The sequence below is a fragment of the Mastigoproctus giganteus genome, chromosome 11 (assembly GCF_048544385.1).
Source record: "Mastigoproctus giganteus isolate SK-2022 chromosome 11, ASM4854438v1, whole genome shotgun sequence".
NCBI classification, from domain to species: Eukaryota; Metazoa; Arthropoda; class Arachnida; order Uropygi; family Thelyphonidae; genus Mastigoproctus; species Mastigoproctus giganteus.
In genome coordinates this window covers 92491562-92519201 of record NC_143585.1, presented here as the reverse complement: position 1 = coordinate 92519201, position 27640 = coordinate 92491562, and the positions used below count along the sequence as shown (strand labels likewise).

Below are 27640 nucleotides of genomic sequence, written 5' to 3'. Positions count from 1 at the left end.
TTGGTATAAAAAGCCTAGAAGCTTCTTTGATTACTTCCCTGAATATTTCTCATTTAGAATTTGCTGCTGGTAGCATCATCATCAGTTGGTTCCACTGTCTGAGACCTCTGTAGTCACCCTTAAGAAAGCAAAAGCCTTTACCCTTAACAGTAGTTATCTCTTTAATTAAATTTCACATTAGTACACTGTGATCAGTGCCACCCAGTAGGTCTTTTACCTGCAGTTTCTTAATGCATGAAGGATCACTGCTGATAACCAGATCAATAGTATTGCTACCTCTTGTTGTCTCTTTAACATGCTGCTGTAAAAAACAGTCATCCAAGAAATCCACAAAAGTCTTGCTAGTGTGTGAGTGACCAACCAACCCACAAATTCCAGTCAACATCTGGAAAGTTAAAATCCCCCATTATGAGACATTCTGATTTGCTGGTCCACTCTATTTCCCTGTATAGCTGTTTGGTATGCTCATCACTGTTATTAGGCCTATAACACATTTTTACTCTCAATTTTGTTTTCCGAGTGCTTATATCACACCAAACTGACTCAACATTGCACTCATCGCCCAAGTCAACTGGATGCACAGGCTTAGATTTAATATTCTTCTTAACTAAGAGCATAACCCTACACCTCTCCTGTCTCGTTTGTGCTTCCTGTATACATTGTACTCCCCATAATCAAATTTGTCATCATTTATGTTTGAGTGACACCACATTTCCGCTATTCCTACAATGCCTGCATTTGTTAACTTAATCAGTACTTTAATTCATCAAATTTATTTACAATGCTCCTAGTATTAGTGTATATGCAAGTATACATATACACTAATACTAGGTAATACTAATACTATATTCTTACTCTTAGTTACCCTAACACAGCCCATGTATTCCTTTGTTCCATTATGACCCATAGAAGGGCCTAAAATTCCAGACACCTTGCTTTCTGACTGCTGCATGTACCAATAGTAGCAATGCAAGGATCACTTTCCCCTCTGCTTGTGGCTCTAGTTAAACTATTAGTCTGTTGTGTATATCCCCAAGCTAGCAGTTTTGCAACCCACCTATCATTGCCTCGATGGCATCAGCAAATATTCTTGCACCGCTTCTATTCAAGTGGTCTCTCGTGTTAACAAGCACAGACCACGCTGAGAAAAATTCTATCCCTATCCCACATAGTTTGCATATTCTCTCCAGGCCATATTGGTCAACAAGGCTCTCAACGTATACTCCCCTCCTATTGTGTCTGGGCAGAATTGCAGACAATTTAAAATTCAATTCTAACTTGTAAAAGATCAGATGACTTACTTAGCAAGTCATCAGATCTTTTACTTGTAATAACATTAGTGCCAATATATACAACAATATCACCTTTCGTGCCCTTAAAAGATGATATCTGCTCTACAACGATATCTACTTTTGCCACTGGCAGACATACCCCTGGTGCTATTCCACCTATCTTTCTTGCACAACACATTTCCTGTTTCTCTGACAATAGAGTCACCAACAATAACTAGCTCTTGTGGGACCAGCACATTCTGCCTTGAAGATTACTCTTGTTCGATGCAGAAGAGTGAGCTCTAGCATTGAGTTGGGCAGCTGAGAGCTTAATTTCTTCGGTAGCATCTACCCTATCAAATTCTCATAAACTCCCATTAGAATGTTGAGATTTGGCTATTTGGTTTTTTTTTATTTATTTATTATTTTTTTTATTTATTTTTTTTTTTTAGGAGCATTAGCAACTAAGGCCATATTGCTCCAGGGATATGCGATGGTCATTCCCTGACCTTTCCGCATCCTCCGTATTTGGTGGTCATGGGCTCGAACCCTGGTCTAATCAAGAAGCGTGTGCTACGCACTGCTGCTCCTGCCCACTTGGCTACGGAGGCGCCTAGAATGTTGAGTTGGCACCTAATTTCTTCACACTTCCTGCAGTTAGCACACACAAAGACATCCCCCTTAGCTGGATCATGTTCTGTTCCAAAAACATCTGCAAACATTTCACAAGTTTCACATATTTTTAGGCTGTGATGTGTTGGAGAAACACCTGCTTTAGTTCTCCCCCCGAGCCAAAACACTCTGGCTACTTTGATGCTCTAGTCTGGGGCACAATTTCCATTTAAATATAATTTAATTGATTAACAATGAAAATTAATAAATTTAATTGACATGAAATTAAATGTAATTGTATTAGTTGACAATACTACACTAAGATAATAGATTCCTAAATGCAGTGATACATATCACGCTATCTAGTTTTATGTTATTCCTTACACTATCAAGTTCAGGATATACGTTACGCTATACCACAACGATTGTAATGTTAAATTAGTTATATACTTGCTAAAAAGTAAAAATTCCCTAGTTAAACACAAAAAAGATATATGCCCAACAAGTAATTAGAACTTCCGAGCTACTTATTTATTACAATTAAAACCCTACTATTCCTCTGTTCTACTCATTATGTGCTATGATATTCATGCCAAAACACTGATATAAGAGTGGCATGAACAGTAAGTCGTAACTTACAAAATCATTAACTAAATTAAAAATAAGCTAATGAACCTGACTAAGACTATTTAAACTACAGCAGACTCTCGATTTACTGGGATCGGATTAACCGGGACACTTCAAGATTCCAAATTTTTAAAAAAATCAACTCGAAATCTTATATAAAATTCAAGTAATAAATATAAAGGTATAAACAGATGTTTTGCAAGTCATAAATAAGCAAGAAGAAGAGGCATTATAAGTCGTCATTGGGAAATTAGTGTACCTATTATCTTGCAACCCCCACCACTAAAAAAAAAAGAGAAAGAGAGAGACCAAATGTTTAGTTTGTTTTAGTGCGTCGTTGATTGTTGTGTTCCATTGCACTGCAAAAAGGCAAATTTTGTTTCATTATTTATGTCAGGGATGTCGGAATTTTTTTTTTATAGTAATTATTTTATTTTTTTTGTTTATAAATCACGAAAATGATGGGCAAACGCCAAGAGTTGTGCTTTCAACTGAACAAAAACTTGAAATTATTCAAAAGTTCAAAAACGGTGCATCCATTAAATCTCTAAAGAACCATTATAATGCTGGTGACCAAACCATACACATCGTAAAAAATAAAGGGAAGCATCGTATTGGACACACGAGTAGTGGTTTTTTCATTTTTTATCTATCGCCATACTTTTTGCATAGGTTGCTGAACAGTTTTCGATACAGTAAGTCACCGACTTACATTACGTTATTTATATATTTTTTTTTATATGACTGAAGATTTCAGTGAAGGAGACACACATTTCACTATAGTAACATAAAAACCCACAGAATTCCAGTTATTGGTATTATTGCAAATGCAATAAAATCAAATTTACTACCCATTTATAATGAATTGCACTAACAGAAAAGATCAATAACCCAGAAAGTGCAAATTGTTTTTATTATTTTATGACAGTGACCTCCAGAAATGTGCTTTAGTAAAATGTGAGTTTGCGTGGGGTGATAATAGTGCATTTTTGCCTTAACCATATGAAGTTCTTTCCAGAAAATTAAATTTTGACTGTTATCATGGTGCTGACTAAGAGAATAAGTGACAGTGGTACTAGTAAATCTATCAAGAAAAGGAAAGTGATTGAGTTGGATCAGAAAATTAAAATAATAAGGATGTATGAAAATGGCTAAACATCAACAAGTATTGTGCGGAATTCAGATTTGTCAGGGGCAATAGTGAAACAATAAAGGAGAAAGACAGAATATAGAAGCGGTGAAGCGATCAGCACCAATGAAGTCAACTATAATAACCAAGGCTACGAAATACGTATCAGTTTTTACAGTATAATAACATGCATTTTTTCTTCCTTTTATGTTTTCTTTTCTTATTATGTGCCACTCTGGCCACTTCACTGTTGTCCACAAATAAAGTTTTTAATTGAACTAATTAAAAATATATAACTATTTTTCTTCATTCTTCTGGGGATATTATATGGTTTTTGTAATTTTGGCATATCAAGGCATATCATACCAATAAAAAAAATTATTCATGAAGCAATGTGTTATTTCTTAAAACAGTAGTATATCGTAATGTTCTTCTCTAATTCAATTACAAAGATGAATTTTTTATTTTTTTAACAGCAGATACTACATAATCATTGGATTCTGGTATCCTTCTCCCATTTTAATACCAAATACAAATTATTAAAAATGGAAAAGGAAATCAATGATATTCTCTGTACAGGCCAAAACAATTCTAGTATTTTAAGCAGGGCAATATCTATTTAAAGTTGTGATAAAAAGAAATTAAATAAATATATATGTATATAAATAGCAACTTACAACAAATCTTGAATTAATCTTCTGCAGAATTTGTTTCTCTATGAGAACCATAGATTCACCTTTCCTCTTCTTTATCCTTTTCTTTTCTAACTTTTTACAAGCATACATCTTTCCTGTAGCTCTAACTTGACATGCACATACTTCACCAAAACCTCCTTTGCCTAAAACCCTGTACATCCTAAAAGTTTTGGCTGTAATAGGCTGACTACAAAAAAAAAGGAAATAAGGAGTAAATTGTTTAAAATAAAATAATCTTCCAAGAGTACTGTATATATCTCTAGAAATTTTCCCTAAATGTTATTTTATAATGAAACCTATTCTGATTTTAATTCAATAAACATAAAGAAAAACAAGAGAAGGCATTTAACATATTCAGAAAGTTAGTTCCCAAATTTTTTGTCCTAAGTGCACATACACACAGCAACAATAATATGAAAAATATTATCATAGCATTCTAATCCACATAGTACTTTTATAATGCATGCATTGAACAACCTCGAAATGGAAAGTGACTTAAACACCATATTAGGGTGTCTCTAATAAATGGAAACTGCTTCAGAGTCCTAATATACTATAACCAATCCTGTATGTGCCATTCTTTGTTATTGTTGTTGTTCTTAGGATTTGCTTTCACATTAACTAATACAATCACAGTGTGCTAAATTCACATGATTCTGTTTTCCATCTTTATTATATGTATTAGATCCATATATAGTGTTTATTCAAGAGCCAAATTCCATGTTGTGTGGACTACAAAACTTGGAATAACTTGTGGGGGAACTCTTGTTGCCTCCACGTGAGATCAGCTAACTGTAACTCTGGGTGAATGAGCCTTTAAGAATTGCTCTAATCTTCAATGGAACGTGAACCTAAGCATCTCTAAATGAGTAGTAAATGGTAAACCCACTGTATTGTTACTGAGGAGTGCCATTCTTTGAAAATGGCACTCATTGTATCTCTCTCTCTCTCTCTCTCTCTCTCTCTCTCTCTCTCTCTCTCTCTCTCTCTCTCTCTCTCTCTCTCCCCCCCCCTCTTTCTGCATGATCTCAAATAAATCAATAAAGGATTAAAAGTAATTAGTATAACTTTTAATTGACAATACATTGATTACACTGAAACATTAGTACTGGGAACACACTGCAAGTAAGCAATGTTTATACAGTACCAACCAAACACGAAAAATAAAAGTTACTCACTACATTTGCCCATTGCTTCTAATAATTTGTATTAGTCTTTTTTAAGTTTATTTGAACCATTCCCTTCCACAACACTAAACTAAAATTTATTCTAACAATCAATTACTCTCTGGCTGAAAATAAATTTCCACATATCTAATTTAATTTAATCTAATCCAGCAAATCTACTTAATCTAACTTAATCTATCTTATCTAATCTAATTTCCACACACCCAAGAAGACAGCTTGATGTGTGTGTCATCTGAGAAATGCACTGGTAAACTGTCATTTTGAGTGTGCATCATCTGAGAAAGAGTGAACATACCATCAATTTATTTTCCTGAAGTGTATAAGGCTTTCTTTTAAAGCCTTATACACTTCAGTTAGGTAACCACACAGATGATTAGCTTCCAGAACTTATAGAACTCAAGTCTTTAGCATTAGCATTAGTAGAGGCATTTGATGCAAGAAAGCAAGCTTATGCAGCATCAGCCAAAAAAAAAAAACCCCCACTTCCACTTCACCCCTCTGTTCGTTCAAAATACCTGTCCAGCTGAGCCTTAAACTTATTTAGGCTATCAAACTCCACCACAAGGGATGGAAGTCTGAACCACCAACCAACCACCCGCTGGCTAAAGGCAAATTTCCGCACGTCTATCCTACATCTGTCTTTCCTCAATTTGAATTTATGCCCTCTCAGGTGATTTTTCTGAGCTAGAGGAAGAATCCCATCAGCATTGAGCATGCTTAAACCATTCAAGGCTTTATACACCTCTATCAGATCACCTCGCTGGTGCCTAGTCTCCAGACACTGTAATTTGCAAAACTTAAGCCTTTCTTCGTAAGAGCACCCCTTTGTTCCATTCACTAATCTTGTTGCCCTTCTCTGTACTCGTTCCAGCAGCTCTACATCCTTCTTGAAATGAGGCCTCCAGACATGTATACAGTACTCTAGGTGTGGCCTGACCATCGCCTTATACAATGGAATAATCACCTCCTTATCCCTGCTGGAAAAATTCCTGTATATCATTGACAATACTCCATGAGCTACTCTTGCAGCCCGTCTGCACTGCTCAGAGAACTTCATATCTGCCTGCACAACCACCCCCAAGTCCCTTTCATTCTCTACCACTGTCAGTGTAGTACCACAGAGTTGATACGTTGCTCTGGGGTTGCTGTTTCCCATGTGTAGTACTTTACATTTATCAATGTTAAACTTCATTTTCCACCTCTCAGCCCATCTGCTCAACCTTTCCAGATCCTGTTGCAGCAGCATAGTGTCAGTAGTGTCCTTGGCAACCCTGCCAACCTTTGTATCGTCTGCAAACTTGGACATTAAGCCCGATATACCATCATCAATATCATTTATAAATACAGAAAACAATAATGGACCCAACACTGAGCCCTGAGGGACTCCACTAATAACATCAGTCCACGATGAGCAGTGTCCATTGATTACCACTCTCTGTCTTCTCCCCCTCAACCACCCCTTTATCCATAGCAGCAATTTGCCTCCAATGTCACACTGCTCCAATTTGTGTAGCAGTCTTCCATGTGCAACAGTATCAAAAGCCTTTCTAAGATCCAAGTATATAATATCAAAGTTATTCCCTGCATCCAGTTCTTTTGTGACTGCATCATAGTATCCAATCAAGTTGGTCAGGCAAGACTTCCCCTTAACAAGAAAGACTTCCCCCCGTCTTTCTTGGTAAGAATAACCTTTTATGCCCCAACTAATCTTGTTGCTCTTCTCTGTATCCTTTCCAAAAGATTTAAGTCTGTCCTTCCTAAAATGAGATTTCCACATCTGTATGCAGCATTTCAGATTTGGCCTAACCACTGCTTTATGAAACAAGACAGTCATTTGTTTGCCCCTCTTGGTAAAGTTCCTGCATATTACTGAAGAACACTCACAAGTTGTTCTAGCAGCCTGTCTGCAATGCTCTGAGAATTTCATTAAAACTGTGCAATTACTCCTTAGGTTTTCTTCCTTATCAACTACCTTGGGTTTTAGTGCTACTCAAATATTACATTATTATTCCTGGATTACTGATACCTAAAAGCCGTACTCTGCACTTATCCATGTTAAACCTCAATTGCAAATTTTCAGCCTATCTGCCAAGTTTATCTATATCTTTTTGAAGTAGCATACCTTAAATGAATGTGATTAACCCATTAATGAATGTGATTAACCCATTAATGAATGTGAACTCTAATTAATGTAATTAATGGCCAACCCACCTTTGTTTTCATCAGCAAACCTATATCTTGATCACTGGTCCTGGACATTGAACTTGAAATGCCTACATAATCATTAATAAATATTAAAAACAATAAGAAGCCCAACACCAAACAAGCTGATATCTCACTGATAATATTAGTCCATAAAGAGAAGTGGCCATTTATAACTAGTCTGTCTCCTACCATCTGTTTATCCATGGTAGAAATTTTCTCTAATGCCACACTGCCACAATTTATACAACTGTTCATGTGGAACAATATCAAAAGCAATACTGAAATCTAAATATATAATATCAAAATAATTCTTTTCATCCAGTTCCTTTGTGACTCCCTCATAGCAGCTCATCAGATTGGTAAGGCATGATTTCCCTTTAACAAATCTATGCTGTGATTGCCTTATACATCCACTATTATCAAAGTGGTCTTGCATTGCTTCTTTAAATATTGGCTCCCCTATTTTCCCTGGCACAGAGATTAACTTACATGTCTACAGTTCCCCACTTTACCCTTAAAACCACCCTATGAACAGAAAATACATTTTCACGTCTCCAATCTGTACAGATTTCTAAATCTAAGATGCTCTCATTATTTCCGAAAAAAGATCTATTCAAACTGAATACATATTTTGCATCTACATTCACATATGAGGAATTTTAGGGATGGGGATGCCTGAAGTGTATCAATTTCTAACAGACACAAAATGATTTTTTAATAACTTAGAGGAAAGTGAAAGAAAAATTGTTGAAGCTAAATGCAAATAAATGTACCAGGGATGGATAGAATCTATCCAATTATATTTAAGTAGGCAGCAAAAGAATTAAGCAAACCTTTCACCATAATTAAGAGTGAATCCTTGGATTGAGGGGTGGTTCATATGGCCTGGAGAAGTGTGAATGTATCCCCAATTCAAAAATGGGAAGGGTGTGTAATTATTAAGACACCCAATTCAAAGGGTACCTTAATAATAATTACAGACCTGTTAGCATATCAGGAAAGGCTTCAAGTCTGCAAATTTCAGGATCTGGAAAGTAGGCACCTGTGAGGGAATCTGACTGAGGTATTTAAGGCTTTAAATGGATAAAGTTAAATGCAGATGGCATCCTTCTTCTTGCTCAGACAAGTGCCAGGGAGCATAAATTTAAATTGAGGAAGGACAATTGCAGGATAAATGTACAGAAATTTGATTTCAGCCAGCAAGTAGTCAACTGTTGGAACAAACTTCCATTTGGTGATGTGGAAGTGGGTAGTTTGAATAAATTTATGGAGGAACTAGAAAAATTATTAGAGCGGTTGAACAGGTGATGTGGGAAGCAGATTTTATTTTTTTGGCTGATGCCCTGTTTAACCTTGCTTTCTAGTATCATTTCCTACAACTAATATCAATAATACTAATATGAATTCTTTCTAGTTTCAAAACACTATGTTGCAACGTGCATGCAAATATTAATATTATCTTCAAAAGGATATTGCAGGAACAGCACTCAAATCTTTTATCCTGTTTTTTGCATAAAAAAAGGACAGAAAATGCTCCTACACACAAATAACAAGCTAATGTGCTATTAAAATATTCCACATCTGCCATATATTCCTAATCTTATGTCTTCAGATCTCTTCCTCTTTCTATCCCTGAACATTTTCATGCACGGCAAGCATTTTTCTGATGATGCAGTGATTTCTGATGCTTAGTCAGGCTTCAAGGAAAAACCAGAAGTGTTTTACAAATATGCTTTGGGAAGTGTATCTACTGATGGGAGAAATGTGTTACTGGCTGATAACTATGTAAAAAATGTCTAATACATGTGCCTAGTTTTTACCTTCTGTCAATCAATAAGAACTTTACTGTACAGATTGATCTTTACTAAACCACTCTTATATACGCACATTATTTGTATGGATTTCAAGTAAAAATTCTATGGAATTACTACTGCTATACAGAATTTAAAAAAAATATATAAAAATACCTTTCTAACCACTTCCACTGAAGATACCTATGGAAATACATGCTGTTTTCAAATTCTTTAAATGGTTCTCCAGCCAAAAAATCTTTTACTGCTCTGAAATTTAGATATTACATAAATAAGAATAATCACACAACAATAAAAGATGTAAATTATTTCTTAAATTCCTTAGTCTTTTTTTTTATAAACAAATAAAAGAAAAATAACAGAAATCATTAATATGTTACAGGAAAAAGAATATTTGGTATAGTAATATATTTGGTACAGTAATAAACACATTAGATTTTCAAAATATAAAATAAAATGTAGTTATTTTAGTATATATAAGAATGTATGTTAATCTAGAAAAAAGATTAATATATAATTAGAGTCCTTGTGTCCCTATTTTTTTGTTACAACATGAGTGTAAATTCTATTCTTGTTGGTTGGTTATTTGTGTTGGGTTTTAGGGTGCATGAAGTACGTAGATCAAGATGCACCATTCTATTCTTGTGTAAAGGCTCTGGATATACAACAGAAAATCACAAAACAAGTTTAACAGACTGACTTACTTACTTCCTTCCTTCCTTCCTTCCTTCCCACAAACCCAGTGAAGAACCAAATATTCACTAAGCTTATGGGTACACTTCCTTTAACGGCATATCAGATCTACATTCAAGGAATTAATCGTGGATGCTACTAAACGTTTCATACCTATTAAGAAATATTGTTCAAGATTTAGGCATAAATGGTTGTCAAATGAACTAATGAGACTCGTAACAGAGAAGAAAAATGCATGGGATGCATACAAATTAACACGTGACACAGAAGCCTATGATAGCTACAAATTGATCTGTAACCAAGTTACAAAGGAGGTTAGGCAGGCGAAGGCAGATTATGAAAAATCCTTGGCAAAAGATGCTAAGAAAAACAGCAAGGATTTCTTTACTTATATAAACTCTAAAAGGAAGGGGATGAATCTGATTGGTACACTTGACATCGATGGTTCGACTGTTGATGATCCTGCTCAGATAGCAAACAAACTGAATGAGTATTTTGCACCTACATTCACACGTGAGGAATTATTAAGGTTTGAAAATGGCAGAAGGTTATCAAATTGTAGCAGGGTGCTTAATGATTTTGTAATAACTGAGAGCAAAGTGGAAGAGAAATTGTTGAAGTTAAACGTAAGAAAAGCACCTGGGGTGGATGGGATCTATCCAGTTATATTAAACGAGGCGGCAAAGCAACTAAGCAAACCCTTAGCCATAATTATGAGAGCATCCTTGGACTCAGGGGAGGTTCCCACGGACTGGAGATGTGCAAATGTATCCCCAATTCACAAAGGGGGATCAAGGGGGTGACACGGGTAATTACAGACCAGTTAGTTTAACTTCTGTTCCGGGTAAAATAATGGAGTCGCTGGTTAAAGATGCATTGCAGAATCATCTAGACAAGACTGCAGCAATAATTCAGACACAGCATGGGTTTGTTAAGGGAAAGTCTTGTCTGACAAATTTGATAGGATATTATGATGTGGTTACAAAGGAACTGGATGCAAAAAATAATTTTGATATCATATATTTGGATTTCAGGAAAGCTTTTGACACTGTTGCGCATGGAAGACTATTGTACAAATTGGAGCAGAATGGTATTAAGGGTAAGTTGCTACAATGGATAGAAGGATGGTTAAGTGAGAGAAGACAGAGGGTAGTAATCAATGGGTGCTGCTCTTCTTGGACTAATGTTATTAGTGGAGTCCCACAGGGTTCGGTGTTGGGTCCACTGTTGTTTTGTATATTTATCAATGATATTGATGAAGGTATATCAGGCTTAGTGTCGAAGTTTGCAGATGATACAAAGGTTGGCAGGGGTGTTAATGACAGTAATGGCAGTGTGCTACTGCAACAGGATCTAGATAATTTGGGCAGATGGGCTAAGAAGTGGCAACTGAAGTTTAACCTTGACAAATGCAAAGTACTGCATATGGGTAGAAGTAACCCCAGAGAAACGCACCAACTGTGTAGTACTACACTTAAGGTGGTAGAAAATGAAAAAGACCTGGGAGTAATTGTGCAGGCAGATATGAAGTTTTCTGAGCAATGCAGACAGGCTGCCAGGGCAGGTCATGGGGTTTTGTCAATGATATATAGGAATTTTGCTAGCAGGGAAAAGGAGGTAATTATCCCTCTGTATAAGGCAATGGTCAGGCCACGCCTTGAGTACTGCGTACAGGTCTGGAGGCCTCATTTTAGGAAGGATGTATATTTGCTTGAGCGTGTACAGAGAAGGGCAACAAGATTGGTGAGGGGAATGAAGGGATCCTCTTATCAAGAGAGGCTTAAGTTCTGCAAATTGCAGTGGCTGGAGACTAGGCACCTGCGCAATGATCTGATTGAGGTGCATAAGGCCATGAATGGGTTCAGCACGCTGAATTCTGATGGGATCCTTCCACTTGTTCAGATTATGAACCTAAAGGGGCATAAATTCAAATTAAGAAAAGACAGATGTAGATTGGATGTGCGGAAATTTGCCTTTAGCCAGCGGGTGGTTAATTGCTGGAACAAACTTCCATCTGCCGTTGTGGAAGTTGATAGGTTGAATAAATTTAAGGAGGAACTGGACAGGCATTTGGAGGGAATGGTGTGATTTTTTTTTTTTTTTTTTTTGGCTGATGCTGCATAAGCTCATACATTTGCTTTCTTGCATCACATGCCACTACTACTACTACTACACCCACCCCCCCCACACACAGGTAAGATAGATGGCAGAACTTCACCTTATGTGACAAGGAAGCAGGTCATACACAATTCTAGCCCTCCCCAAGACAAAGAAGTGAGGGGGTACATACTTACTTTCAATCCACAACAGCAGCAGCAGTGCCTTTCCAGTGAAAATATATTAATCCCTGTCAGCAGCTTTTGGTTCACAGTCATTCTAAAAAAAGCATCTACCATTTTTAGTATGAAACTTACCTGGACATTTCTATATTCACAACAACCTCTCGCCCCCCCATGTAAGGAAGAATTTGTCATTGAACAGTATACTGGACAAAGCAACTGGGGGACAATCTGGATAATACAACAGCAAAGTACACAATCTTACTCTGCTGGGGGAAGGGGGGGAAGATGATCTTGTAACCCCCACTGATGATCAGTCCATTCATATCAGAGGGGTGAACATACAGTAGAATCTCTCTTATCCAACATAATCCGGACCAGTAGTTGGTTAGTTAATCAAAAAATTGGTGTATCATGTATTTAGACTCTAAAGCGTTTAGGGCATAAGCCTCAAGATATAGGAGAGTCTAGACTATGTACAACTATAGTGCAAGTGCATCAGAAATACATAGCTATATCAGAATAAATCAGAATATTATTCACAATATGAGATATAACTTAAAATGATGCCGTTTTAATAATATTCTGATTTATTCAGATATAGCTATGTATTTCTGATGCACTTGCACTATATTTGTACATAGTCAAAAAATAGGTTAAAACAGGGAATCATAAAAAAGATGCAGGTACCTTAAGAATTTTATTTTAACTTAAAACATATACAGGAACTCTGCGACTTACGTAAGAGTTGCATTCCACAGAACGCTATGTAAGTCGGGGAATTTTTATTATTATTATTAGCCATATGGTGCAAGGAAGCCTGAGGCTTATGCTGCACCACGCAAAAAAAAAAAAAATTTCCCTATTACCCTGAGAGAGAGAGAGAGAGAGAGAGAGAGAGACAGAGAGAGAGAGAGAGAGAGAGAGAGAGAGAGAGAGAGAGAGAAAGTAGAAAGGAATCACCAAGAAAGAGAAGAATGATGATATCCAGCTTAGGACCCTGGGTGTGCCAAGCCCATACTCACCAGATGTGAGCCCCTGGGGGTTTCTCCCATGCTTGTGCAGCACTTGCAACTGAACTTGCTGAATTGATTGAATCAAAAAAAAAAAAAAAAAAGTTCGGCAAACATGTCAATAGAATTATTTATTGTATTTATTCAATTTTTTTATCTCATGCACAGAAAACATTACAAAACTGTGCAATTAAAAAAAATTTCAAAATTAAAAAATTACAAAAAAAAAGAGGAGATAACATCAGTAAGTTTTACTTCTCAAGCATCATTGCCAGAGTCGACATCTTCAACTGATAAGTATGCCGCTGAGGAAGTTGAGGGCTGTGGAGATTTAAAAGGGGTTAGCCACTCAATCTTACGAAAGAACATAGTAATAGTGACTGGACGGTGGCTTTTTTCTTTTCATCGTAGATTTCATTATAGAAAGCAAGCATATCATTCACCCCTGTTAACTTTTAAGAACCGTTCACTGTCAGGATCCATCTCCTCAAACCTCGCCATTGCCGATGCAATTTCATGAAATGCCACTGCCATCTCTCTGGTGATGAAGCGTCTTGGCTCCTCTTGAGCTTTGTCAGCATTTTCTTCTTTCACTATCGCTGCCTGCAAGTCAATAAGTTCTTCGTTAGATAATTCTTTCTCTTCTTTCTCTATTAACTCCTCCACGTCTTTGGCATCAACCTCCAACTGAAGTAGCTCTGCAACCTTTACAATCTTATCTAAAACCTCTTCATATGATTAATCTTTTTCAAATCCTCCAAAACCTTTTACATTCCATGGGCATATTTTCTTCCATGAGCCATTTAAACAACTTTTAGTAATTTCCGCCCAGGCCTTATTAATGTTTAAGATGGCGTGGTAAATATTGTAAGATTTCCAAAATTCTCCTAACCTAAAATTTTTCTCATCGTCTACTGCAGACAATGCCTGAGCAAATGTTGTTCATAAAATAGTATGCTTTTAAATTCGAAATAACACCCTGATCCATAGGTTGGATGAGTGAAGTCGTGTTTGGCGATAGAAATATGACTCTCACGTTCGAATTTAAATCATCTAGATGCGTAGGATGTCCAGGAGCATTATCTAATAGAAGCAAAATCTTGAAAGGAATGTTGTTGTCTTTACAATAATTTTAAACCTCAGGAATGAAGCAGCATTTAACATTAAGCCAAATCCTCAAAGAGATATTGTTATCCATGCTCTCTAGTTTGATCAGAAATGCATGGGTAGGGTGGCTTTATTGATGCCCTTAAATGCATGAGGATTTCCAGAATGGTACGCAAGCAGTGGTTTTAATCTGTAATCTCCCATTGCATTAGCCCCAAGCAAGAGCATTGGCCCTATCTTTTGACGCCTTGAAACCTGGCATTGTATTATCTTCTTTGACAATGTATGTTCATTCTGGCATTTTTTTCCAATACAGAGCAGTCTCGTCAACGCTAAAAATTTGCTGCGTTGAATAGCCGCCTTCATCAATAATCCTTTCCAACACATCACAAAATTTCTCTGCAGCTGCAGAATCGGCACTGGCGACTTCACCGCATACTTTAACATTGTGGAAACCAGCGCAATGCTTGAACCTATTAAACCACCCGTTGCTTGCCACAAACTTGGGTTGGGGTTCGCCGTACTTGTCCCTAATATCTTTATAAATACTTGTTGCTTTTGCTTGAATGGTCATTAAACTCAGGGGGCACTCACTTCTGAATCTGATTTTCCATCCATATTAATAACAGCTATTCCATCTTTGATATAGCACTTGAATGCTGTTTTGTCATCACTGTTGATCTTAAATGCATTGATCTTTTAACATATTCTTTTATACACACACTGTCCTTTAAAATAGTATTCGCTGTTGAAGCAGTGAGACCTAATTCCCTTACAACAGAAGACAAACTTTGCCCTGCTTCGTACTTAATCATTTTCATCTTCATTTCAAAATTAATTTTGTTTCATTTCCTGGCACTACCACCACTTGCACTTTCCATTGGTTGCTTTTCCTTCATCATCGTAATACATAAACAGGATTGAGGAGAAGTTTCTGAAAATTTTGTTTTTTATATGATTGAAGATTTCAGTGAAGGGGAACACATTTCACCATAATAACGTAAAAACCCACACAATTGCAGTTATCAGTATTATCGCAAATGCAATAAAATCGAGTTTACTACCTGTTTATAATTAGATGCACTAACAGAAAAGCCGAATAAACTGGAAAGTGCAAATTATTTTTATTTTATGGTCTTGAACTCCAGAAACGTGTTTTAATAAAATATAACAAAGGATTTCAAAATTGATTCTTATAATGGGAACATATGATAATGATGAAAGTGCAGTGCAATTTCCATTATAAATATGACATTTTAGAGAGATAAATAGTTTAGTAATATAATGAAATTTTCAACTTCCAATGACTTGGAATGAATTACAAAAAAAATAAAAAATGTGTTATTGGGTTCACATTACGATACCTCCATTTATTCCTACGGGATGCAAAATACGTTTCCATGATTATTTTTTAAGCTTGCACCAGCCAGCAAAAATTTACGTAAAGTCGAATTTCCATAAGTCGAGTATTATGTAAGTCAAGGAGTTCCTATACATCTATATTCATTTATTCATTCATTTATATATATATTCATTTATATAAAATCATAATTTTCATATGTTTATAAGATGAACTGTGACATTTTGCAGCATAAGTACCTCTGCTTACTTTGTTAACACTGCATTGCCAACTGTTTAATCAGATATAATGTAAATCTTTATCTAAGGCATTTTTTAGAACTGGATTTCATTCAATCTCTTCTTCATATTTAGATCGATTTCATTCTGTCGTGATGTGTATGATTTCTACCCCATACACAATTTAATTTCTAATAAACTGGTGACAATTTGTTGGAAAATTTGGAAAACACCCTTGGATATATTATTGTATGTCTTATTTCTGTAAATCTTTGGAACCTGTAATTTTCCTGAAATCAGTTAATAAACTAGGTTCTTCATTACCTTCTTGTAGTTCAAAGCTTTAATTAGTATTGTCAACCTCCAGCCAGACTTTTCTCCAAAATTATTAAAAATTTTAAACTTGGAATTTTGTTCCATGCTATTGCTATGCTACAGTAATTCCGTGCGACTGTAAAAACATTTTTGACGTTGATAACTTTTTGTGATTCTACAAGACATATATTCATTTCTTCTATTTTTTGACAAAACTTAACTCAAAAATGCCTATGTCATCTCTTTTAACATTCTAGTATCCCTTGATCTGTAAGCTGGATCAAAGATGTTACATCTAGCAGTGGCTTTTATGTTCCCTTCTTTCAGTTCCTAGCAACTGGGATGTAAAGAAGTGTTATGTTGAAAGTGAACAGCGTTTCAGATAAGTTTATTTTCTTCAAATCTTTCCTTACAGAAGGTACAAATCCATGGAAAAACCATTCTTTGGATAATGCAGGATCCAAAGTCCATCCATGCTGATTATTGTGAGTATTAGTAAAACTGGCAATGATAAAAAAATTTATATTAAGTGATCTGGTATTAGTTGATTTACCAACAAAAAAAAAAAATTTTAAAAATGCAGGAATCTGCAGAGTTCCAGATACATTGCTGTAGGTGGCTACATGATTCTCTCTCTTTGGATCTTTATAATTTCAACCTGTTTTGTCCATATTGTAGAGTTGTTTTCCAATTAATTTTCCAGCTGATAAATGAATTTAAATCTTCTGTAAATTTTACAGTGGCAGGCCAATCAGCAGATAGCCACTCCCCACTAATACTCAATACATGAATAACATAACATTTTTCTAATAATGTAGCCATCCATCACTCAGTGTAAAAGTTACTTCACCATCAATACAGTATTTTGATGTGAGCCCAAGGTCTTTTCTTTGATGTTGCTTTTGTGAATCTGATGATTGGAGTTCTGTGCTGTCTTTCTTACAAAAACCGCAGCGATTACGCAATGTCTACTATCTCTAACTTTGGTTTCTTTAAAGCAGAGCAGAACTTAACAGCCTTGTAAAAAAAACTAAGGGGTCCTGACAGGTCAGCACCACTACCCAATACACTGAAAATAAACATTTGTCTACTTCAGGAACATACACACTGGTGTTTAAAGAAAGTGCACCACCCCTTAAAATTGTACTTGTTGTCCAAATAACATAACTATATGGCAATATTTCTTACAGATTGTACCAGATAAGATTGACACATGTTGGTGATGACATACCATTGCATCAGCTGTTACTTTCAGCTATATAAGCACGCCCTGCAAGAGTTGCAGTCATTCCTTGCTTCTGTCAGGATGGGGAGTTATATGCAGTTGATGCCACGAAGAAAGAGTGCTATTGTTGCTTTACATGAGGAAGGATGTTCTTCTCATCATATTGCTTATAGAGTGTCTTGTAATCAGTCAACAGTGAGCAGATTTCTTTCCAAACTCAAGAATACTGGTTCTGCTAATATGAAAAAAAGGAACTGGATGCAAATGACAAAATGACTGGACTCTACACCAAAACAGGACCACATTTTCAAGCACTTATGCCTTGTTGTTTGTTGTTTGTTTGTTATTTGGTTTTTAGGAGCATTAGCAACTAAGGCCATATTGCTCCGGGATATGCGGTGGTCATTCCCTGAATGACCTTTCCGCATCCTCCGTATTTGGTGGTGACGGGCTCGAATCCCGGTCTAATCAAGAAGCGTGTGCTACGCACTGCTGCTCCTTCCCACCTGGCTACGGAGGTGCCCCACTTATGCCTTAAAAACCGTAAAGCTTCTTCGTCTGAGCTGAAAAGTGAATGGGAAGAACATAGAGGAGTGGTAGCAAGTGCAGTAACAGTCAGAAGATGCCTCTTCAAAAATGGACTTGTAGCTCGTTGTCCTCAGAAGAAGCCCCTCCTCACACAAAAAAATTAAAAAGGCATAATTAATTTGGTGTAAGGAGCATGTCAAATGGACCCCTGCGCAGTGGAAGCCAGTTATTTTCTCAGATGAGAAGAAATTCAACCTGCATGGCTCTGATGGGAAACAAACGATTCACCATAGATGTGGTGAAAAATACCATCCAGACTGTATGGTGTCTACAGTGAAATTGCCTATCAGCCAAATGATATAGGAGTGCATTTCATATCGTAGAGTAGGTCACCTGCGGTTTATAAAAGGTTCCGTAAATGCCAATGGATACCTGGCTATATTGGAAGGCAAATTGCTGCCAACCATTAGAGACCATTTCAACCTGCCAAGTAACTGCATCTTTCAGGACGACTCTGCTCCTTGTTATCAGGCAAAAAGTGTAAGTAGGCACTTCTGTAGTTACTTTAGCTTCATTTCTGCATCACAGGTTTGACAGTAATGTGTTTACATTTGTTACAGGTGAAAAAATGTTTGGAAGAATGGTCCACTACACCTCTTAACTGGCCAGGAAACAGCCCGAACCTGAATCCTACAGAGAACTGTTGGCCTCATGTGGAATCTGCAGTTGCCAGAAAGAAACTAAAGACCCTTTGTGAATTTCAGGAAGCCATAATTCGTGTTTGGAACCATGAACTATCAGTTGATTATCTTCAGAATTTTGATCTTGTCGATGCCTCGATGGTGTGTTGCTGTCATCAGGGCCAGAAGCAGTTCACTAAATATTAGTTTGCACCTGGTGAACTTTTCATTTTGTTTTCCATTTAAAAAGATAAACTGAAGCAAAGTGAGCTTCTGATAACATTTCAGCCCTAATTGTCATGCTTACCAAAACTGTTGTATAAAGGTTGCAAATGCTCATTCTGGAATATTTTGAGAGCACCTGTCAAATATTACTTAGCTTTACCTTAAATGGGAATTAATATCTTTGGTTTATATTTCTGTTTGTGATGCTAGTTATTAATGTAATATACCATCACAAAAAAGGGTTAAAAATGTGAAATTCCTAGTTGATGCAATTTCATTGAACACCAGTGTGTGTGTGTGTGTGTGTGTGTGTGTGTGTGTGTGTGTGTGTGTGTGTGTGTGTGTGTGTGTGTGTGTGTGTACACATACAGGGTGATTTAAACAAGTGTCACAAAATTTACAGGTGCATTCTACACCTCAAATTTGTGAAAAAAGTCCTATTAAACATGGGTCCGCAAACTTCTTGTTTCCGAGATAAATCAATTTTATTTTAATTGCACAAGTAATCACAACAGATGTTCAAAATGTGTGCCCATAATTCTTAAACACTTTCTACTGGACTAGAATACACTACTGATTTCAAGTGACCCCACAAATAAAAATCAAGGGGATTTAAATCAGCTGACCAAGGGATCCATGCAACTGATACACCACGAACTATCAACCTCTCACAAAAGTTATGATTAGGATATTCTTGGACTACAAAACTGAAATGTGGCAGAGCTCCATCATGCATGAACCACAAGTGCATTCTTCTCTTGAGTGGAACATCTAATAAATTTGGAAGAACGTTTCTACCAAAATTTCTGACAACTCGCAATACAGAGATTCTGTTTTGCCTATTTGGCAAAACATACAGATCCATCAATGCATCTCCAAGAATGCCTGCCCAAATGCTGACGGAGATTTGATGCTGTTGATTTGCTTCAATAATCGCATGTGAATTTTCTTCACTCCAAATATGAGTGTTATGGAAATTAATAATTCCATGTCTTGTGAACATTGCCTCATCTGTGAAGAACACATAATGGACGAAGGGTTCTCTACACATTTATACAAGCACCATTGATAAAACTGTAGTCTACGTTGATAATCAGGTTCTAACAAAGCTTGTACATGTTTCAGGTGATAGGGATAGTCTGTTTCATGTACGATTCTCCACACAATGGACTGTGAAGCACCTTCAGTTGCATAAGAATGATCAGGTATTTCATCAGGGGACTACACCTGACCATGTATCAGGAACTGTTTCTATACTTGTCCATAGTAGTAGAGGAAAAATGAAAGGCCAAAAAGGAATGAAATGAAATTAGCACTTTCTAATACAGTATGGACACGGTAGTCCCAATGCAGTGTAATTTATTTCGGTAAAAATAAGTACTGAGTTGGGATAAAAATGGTTAATATCAATATGTTTAATATAAATAAATATATGGAATTTAGTGTAGGATTTAATTTTGTATATATAAGAAATCAATGTATTTTAAAAAAAATTTGAACAAGCAAATGGTATAAGGGTGAGGTAATAAATTGAGGATGGGGAAGGAAAAAAAGAGTATTTTAAATAAATAAAAACGAAAAATAGCAATAGAAGTAGGATAGTAGAAACGTTTGTTTCACCCTCGTATTACACTAATAGTTCAACGAACGGGAAGAAAGTTATAATTAGACAGCAGAAAGATAAAAAGCATAGAAAAAGCATAGCTAAGCTTGCTGGGGTTGTGAAGCCCAACCTTGTAGTAAGGGCTCTGGCACTTATAAGCTTTAGTATAAAAGGGAGCTAATACCAGATGCTTGTATTGAAAGGAAAAATATGTGTTGAGACATTGCCGAGAAACGAATCTAATTCGTTAGATTTGTTTCTCGGCATGTCTCGAGAAACCAAAAGTATTATAAGGCAGTGAAAGTGTACAATACCTGGAGTATTGCAAGAAATTCGAGGAGAAAAATGAGCTGGCGGGAAAAATAAAGGTGGGAAGTTGAGATGCACAAATTCAGTAACGTAGATGAATGTGTGCAGGCTTAAACCAAATAAGTAATATATCTAAATGAGAAAGCAATTTATAGCAGCGAAGTGGACTTAACAGTAAGCTGTGAAGAAATTGAAAATAGCGGGGAAAATAGAGACAGACCTCTATAGTCGTATTTAGAATTCAAGCGCATGGAGATAATTTATAATTAGCGTTGAAAAAGGAAAAGAAAAAGAATTTGGAATAGTATGGCTTTACAGTGATACAGTCATACAAAATTAAACATTACCGTTAATATATAAAGAATTATACGGTGGCAAAAAACATATACACGTAGGCCAAATGATGCGGCTATGTTATAATAAGCTGAAAAGTAAACGTATAAGAGTATGGTAAATAAGAATCATCAAATATTTTGAGAAATAAATAATTATAATCTATCCAAATTTGCATGAAAGTGCATCCAAGGAAAAAGACCAGGTTAAAATCCAATGAAATAAGTAACATGGTGACTTAAGATCCAAAGGAGTTGCATTTTATAGAATCAATTATAAAAGAACATGACATAAAGGAACAAGAAATAACATGCAAAAAGTCTATGATATGAAACAATTCCAAGGAAATATTTGTAGTACAGGAAATAATTCCATATATACAAAAAATTTGTATAATACTAGATAAATTCACAGGTAGTATTAAGTGTGAATTTACTCTGGAAATAGTAGTAAATGAAAGCAAGGAAAAAGAATCAGTTAACATTATACCCAATTATGAAGTGATATAACTCCAAGGATATAAGTAACATGGTGACTAAAAATGAAATAAGTCCATGGATATGCAACAATTCCAAGGAAACATTTATGGTATAGAAGAACAGGAAATAATTCCAATTTATGAAACTAGATAGATCCACATGTAGAATCAGGTGTGAATTTACTATGGAACTAATAGTAAATGAAACCAAGGAAAAATAATCAGTTGACTTCATATCCAAAAATGTAGTGATATCATTTCAGAGATAGACAAGACTGCAACAATAATTCAGACACAGCATGGGTTTGTTAAGGGAAAGTCTTGTCTGACAAATTTGATAGGATATTATGATGTGATTATGTGATTACATATTATGTGATTACAAAAAATAATTTTGATATCATATATTTGGATTTCAGGAAAGCTTTTGACACTGTTGCGCATGGAAGACTATTGTGCAAATTGGAGCAGAATGGTATTAAGGGTAAGTTGCTACAATGAATAAAAGGATGGTTAAGTGCGAGAAGACAGAGGGTGGTAATCAATGGGTGCTGCTCTTTGTAGACTAATGTTATTACTGAGTCCTCCAGGGTTCAGTGTTAGGCCTGCTGTTGTTTTGTATATTTATCAATGATATTGATGAAGGTATATCAGGCTTAATGTCGAAGTTTGCAGATGATACAAAGATTGGCAGGGTTGTTAATGACAGTAATGGCAGTGTGCTACTGCAACAGGATCTAGATAATTTGGGCAGATGGGCTAAGAAGTGGCAACTGAAGTTTAACCTTGACAAATGCAAAGTACTGCATATGGGTAGAAGTAACCCCAGAGAAACGTACCAACTGTGTGGTACTACACTTAAGGTGGTAGAAAATGAAAATGACCTGGGAGTAATTGTGCAGTCAGATATGAAGTTCTCTGAGCAATGCAGACAGGCTGCAAGGGCAGGTCATGGGGTTTTGTCAATGATATATAGGAATTTTGCTAGCAGGGAAAAGGAGGTGATTATCCCTCTGTATAAGGCAATGGTCAGGCCACGCCTTGAGTACTGCGTACAGGTCTGGAGGCCTCATTTTAGGAAGGATGTATATTTGCTTGAGCGTGTACAGAGAAGGGCAACAAGATTGGTGAGGGGAATGAAGGGATCCTCTTATCAAGAGAGGCTTAAGTTCTGCAAATTGCAGTGGCTGGAGACTAGGCACCTGCGCAATGATCTGATTGAGGTGCATAAGGCCATGAATGGGTTCAGCACGCTGAATTCTGATGGGATCCTTCCACTTGTTCAGATTATGAACCTAAGGGGGCATAAATTCAAATTAAGAAAAGACAGATGTAGAATAGATGTGCGGAAATTTGCCTTTAGCCAGTGGGTGGTTAATTGCTGGAACAAACTTCCATCTGTCGTTGTGGAAGTTAATAGATTGAATAAATTTCAGGAGGAACTGGACAGGATTTGGAGGGAATGGTGTGATTTTTTTTTTTTTTTTTTGGCTGATGCTGCATAAGCTCATAAATTTGCTTTCTTGCATTACATGCCACTACTACTACTACTACTACTATAAGTAACCTGGTGAATAAAGATCCAAAGGTGGTGTAGTCATGGATCCAATTATAAAAGAACAGGCAATAGGTCCATGTAAAATATTTCTAATATTTTCAAAATATTCGCAAAATATTCGATGATTCTTATTTACCATACTCTTATACGTTTACTTTTCAGCTTATTATAACGTAGCCCCATCATTTGGTGTACGTGTATATGTTTTTTGCCACCGTATAATTCTTTATATATTAACGGTAATGTTTAATTTTGTATGACTGTATCACTGTAAAGCCATACTATTCCAAATTCTTTTTCTTTTCCTTTTTTCAACGCTAATATAAATTATCTCCATGCGCTTGAATTCTAAATACGACTATAGAGGTCTGTCTCTATTTTCCCCGCTATTAGCATTAGCATTAGTAGAGGCATTTGATGCAAGAAAGCAAGCTTATGCAGCATCAGCCAAAAAAAAAAAAAAAAAAACCCACTTCCACTTCACCCCTCTGTTCGTTCAAAATACCTGTCCAGCTGAGCCTTAAACTTATTTAGGCTATCAACCTCCACCACAAGGGATGGAAGTCTGTTCCACCAACCAACCACCCGCTATTTTCAATTTCTTCACAGCTTACTGTTAAGTCCACTTCGCTGCTATAAATTGATTTCACATTTAGATATACTGCTCATTTGGTTTAAGCCTGCATACATTCATCTACGTTACTGTATTTGTGCATCTCAACTTCCCACCTTTATTTTTCCTGTCAGCTCATTTTCTCCTCGAATTTCTTGAAATACTCCAGGTATCGTACACTTTCACTGTCTTATCATACTTTTGGTTTCATTTTAGATTCATTTCTCGGCATGTCTCAACACATTTTTCCTTTCAATACAAGCATTTGGTATTAGTTCCCTTTTATACTAAAGCTTATAAGTGCCAGAGCCCTTACTACAAGGTTGGGCTTCACAACCCCAGCAAACTTAGTTTGTTTGTTATTTGGTTTTTAGGAGCATTAGCAACTAAGGCCATATTGCTCCGGGATATGCGGTGATCATTCCCTGACCTTTCCGCATCCTCCGTATTTGGTGGTGACGGGCTCGAACCCCGGTCTAATCAAGAAGCGTGTGCTATGCACTACTGCTGCTCCTTCCCACCTGGCTACGGAGGCGCCCCCAGAAAACTTAGTGTTATTTAATAACTTTTTCTATGCTTTTTTATTTTTCTGCTGTCTAATTATAAATTTCTTCCCGTTCGTTAAACTATTAGTGTAATACGAGGGTGAAACAAACGTTTCTACTATCCTACTTCTATTGCTATTTTTCGTCTTTATTTATTTAAAATACTCCTTTTCCCTTCCCCATCTTCAATTTACCATTTGCTTGTTCAAAATTTTTTTAAAATACATTGATTTCTCATATATATAAAATTAAATCCTACACTAAATTCCACATATTTATATTAAACATATTGTTATTAACCATTTTTATCCCAACTCAATGCTTATATTAAACATATTGATATTGACCATTTTAATCCCAACTCAATGCTTATATTAAACATATTGATATTAACTATTTTTATCCCAACTCAATACTTATTTTTACCTAAATCAATTACACTGCATTCGGACTATCTTGTCCATACTATATTAGAAAGTACTAATTTCATATCATTCCTTTTTTGGCCTTTCGCTTTTCTTCTACTACTATGGACAAGCATAGAAATGAGAAGGGCAACAAGATTAGTGAATGGAACAAAGGGGTGCTCTTACGAAGAAAGGCTTAAGTTTTGCGAATTACAGTGTCTGGAGACTAGGCAACGGCGAGGTGATCTGATAGAGGTGTACAAAGCCTTGAATGGTTTGAGCATGCTCAATGCTGATGGGATTCTTCCTCTTGCTCAGAATAATCACCTGAGAGGGCATAAATTCAAATTGAGGAAAGACAGATGTAGGATAGATGTGCGGAAATTTGCCTTTAGCCAGCGGGTGGTTGGTAGGTGGAACAGACTTCCATCCCTTGTCGTGGTAGTTGATAGCCTAAATAAGTTTAAGGCTCAGCTGGACAGGTATTTCGAATGAACAGAGGGGTGAAGTGGAAGTGGTTATTTTTTATTTATTTATTTTACTTTATTTTTTTTTGGCTGATGCTGCATAAGCTTGCTTTCTTGCATCAAATGCCTCTACTAATGCTAATGCTAATGCTAAAAAATGCGATTCCTGATACATGGTCAGGTGTAGTTCCCTGATGAAATACCTGATCATGGATCAATATTTATTTCTGCTGACATCAGATCGAGCATTTTTTGCATTACTTACATTAGACCTTTTACTAAAATTGTTCCCTCCCCATATCTGATGACAGCTATACCATTTTCATTTTATTTTTATTTGTATTTTATTAATATTTTGTACTAATTTTACTTTACAGTTCCCCCACTTTATATTGGCTTCGTAATTCAGCCCATAATTTACTTAATTCATCATAACCTCTAGGATGTTAACGTTCTTTCACCATCTACTACTCTTCTTTTTCTACTTTCCTCACCCTTAAAGTTACTGGCACCTTGTGTAACTTTCAGATCCATTTATACTTAATTTAATTTAATATTAATACAAATTACATATACCTTTCCATCCTTTAATGCTGCTTTGCACTTTTAGTTGCATCTATCATATCTAATTTATTAATATATATATCCATATACCCAGTGGTGGGATTTAGCCAGTTCGCACCGGTTCGGCAGAACCGATACCTAATTTTTTGTTGAGTTCGGCTAACCGGTTGTTAAAATGGCACTTGTGATCAGGATTCTCTCTAAGGTGGGCACCTGGTATTCTATGCCATTTATTAATTCAGCAAGAAATTTTTGTTTAGTATCGATAAAATGAAGAAAATGTATGTTCTGACTGATGTTTATGAATGGTATAAGCATAGTGCTTTGTTTATAAAAGTTTATGATATGACCACACGTGGACAGAACCAGTAAAAATATTCAAATATATTGGCACATATCCGCTCCTGCTCTATAATATATTAAAATGAAACATTTTTAAAATTTTTTGCAGTAGCCCTTAAAAGAACGAAAAGGCAACAGAGTTTGACAGATTTTTTTCAATAAGAAACCAAAATCAGAATTTGTTCTATTAGAATTGGCCTTGGATTCAGTTACATCACCAACAATTTTTGTTGAACTAGTTGAATTGGAAAAACAAGATGCAGAGACAATATGTTCTTCAGTTATGGAAAGTTTAAATAATGTTGGGCTTACTAAGAACTACCTAGAAAAAAATTTAATAGGATTTTGCTCCGATGGTGCCAGCGTTGTGCTTGGGAGAAAATCTGGAGTGAGCACTAGGATTGCAAAAGAGTTTCCAAACATAATAATATGGCACTGTTTAAATCATCGCCTCCATCTTGTTTTAGATGATTCGATAAAGGAAACAAAGCAAGTAAATCATTTTAAAATATTTATTGATAAGATATATACTATTTTTCATCAATCCAATAAGAACCAAATTGAACTTTCCAAAATATCCGAATAACTTGGAATTGAAATTATAAAGATTGGTAGAGTTTTGGGACCAAGACGGGCTACCTGTAGTTTAGGGTCAACCCTAGCTGTGTGGCGCGCTTATCCAGCGCTACATCACTATTTTTATTCAAATAAAAAGTACTTAGGTATGGCTGTCTGTCTTGAGAATATATATTTTATAACTGATTTGGCATTGATGATTGATATTTTAAACGAAATTTCTCTTCTTTCAAATGCACTGCAAGCAAGAAATATAAACATAATAAACGCTGAAAAACTTGTGATGAGATCTATTAAAGCATTTCAAATGCTTGGAAAGGAAAGGTGTCCTTACGAAAAAAAAGTTGATGAATTAATTACTTCAGAAACCTTCAAAAATATAAAATTTGTAGAAAATCATCGATTTGTCTCGGGCTTCCTCGGGAAAGACTTTTAGAAAACATCGTAACGAATTTGAAAAAAAAAAAAAAAGACTAATGGATTGTGAACATTTAAAAGCAAGTTGTAGCCAATTTCAAGATAGGAATAAATTACAATTTCTCAATTTTTTGGAGACAGATTACTGGAATATTGAAGAAATACTAGTTCCATGGAAAGCAGCTGAAGAACAATTGCTCGTATTTAATGACATTTTTAATTACCAAATTGATATTAATGATTATCGA

At 35.9% G+C, this 27640-nt stretch overlaps 1 protein-coding gene across 5 annotated transcripts in view; it reads right to left on the bottom strand.

Annotated features, from left to right (window-relative positions):
• The window catches only part of LOC150078261 (G protein-coupled receptor kinase 2-like), a 527814-nt gene that overhangs the window by 203373 nt on the left and 296801 nt on the right, over positions 1 to 27640 (bottom strand). For all 5 annotated transcript variants that reach the window (XM_090385326.1, XM_090385325.1, XM_090385328.1 and 2 more), the window contains 2 exons: positions 9694 to 9786; positions 4317 to 4521 (listed from right to left, as the gene is read on the bottom strand). In XM_090385326.1, coding sequence (XP_090241452.1) covers positions 4317 to 4521; positions 9694 to 9786 — 298 coding nt within the window. The remainder of the gene's footprint in view (positions 1 to 4316; positions 4522 to 9693; positions 9787 to 27640) is intronic.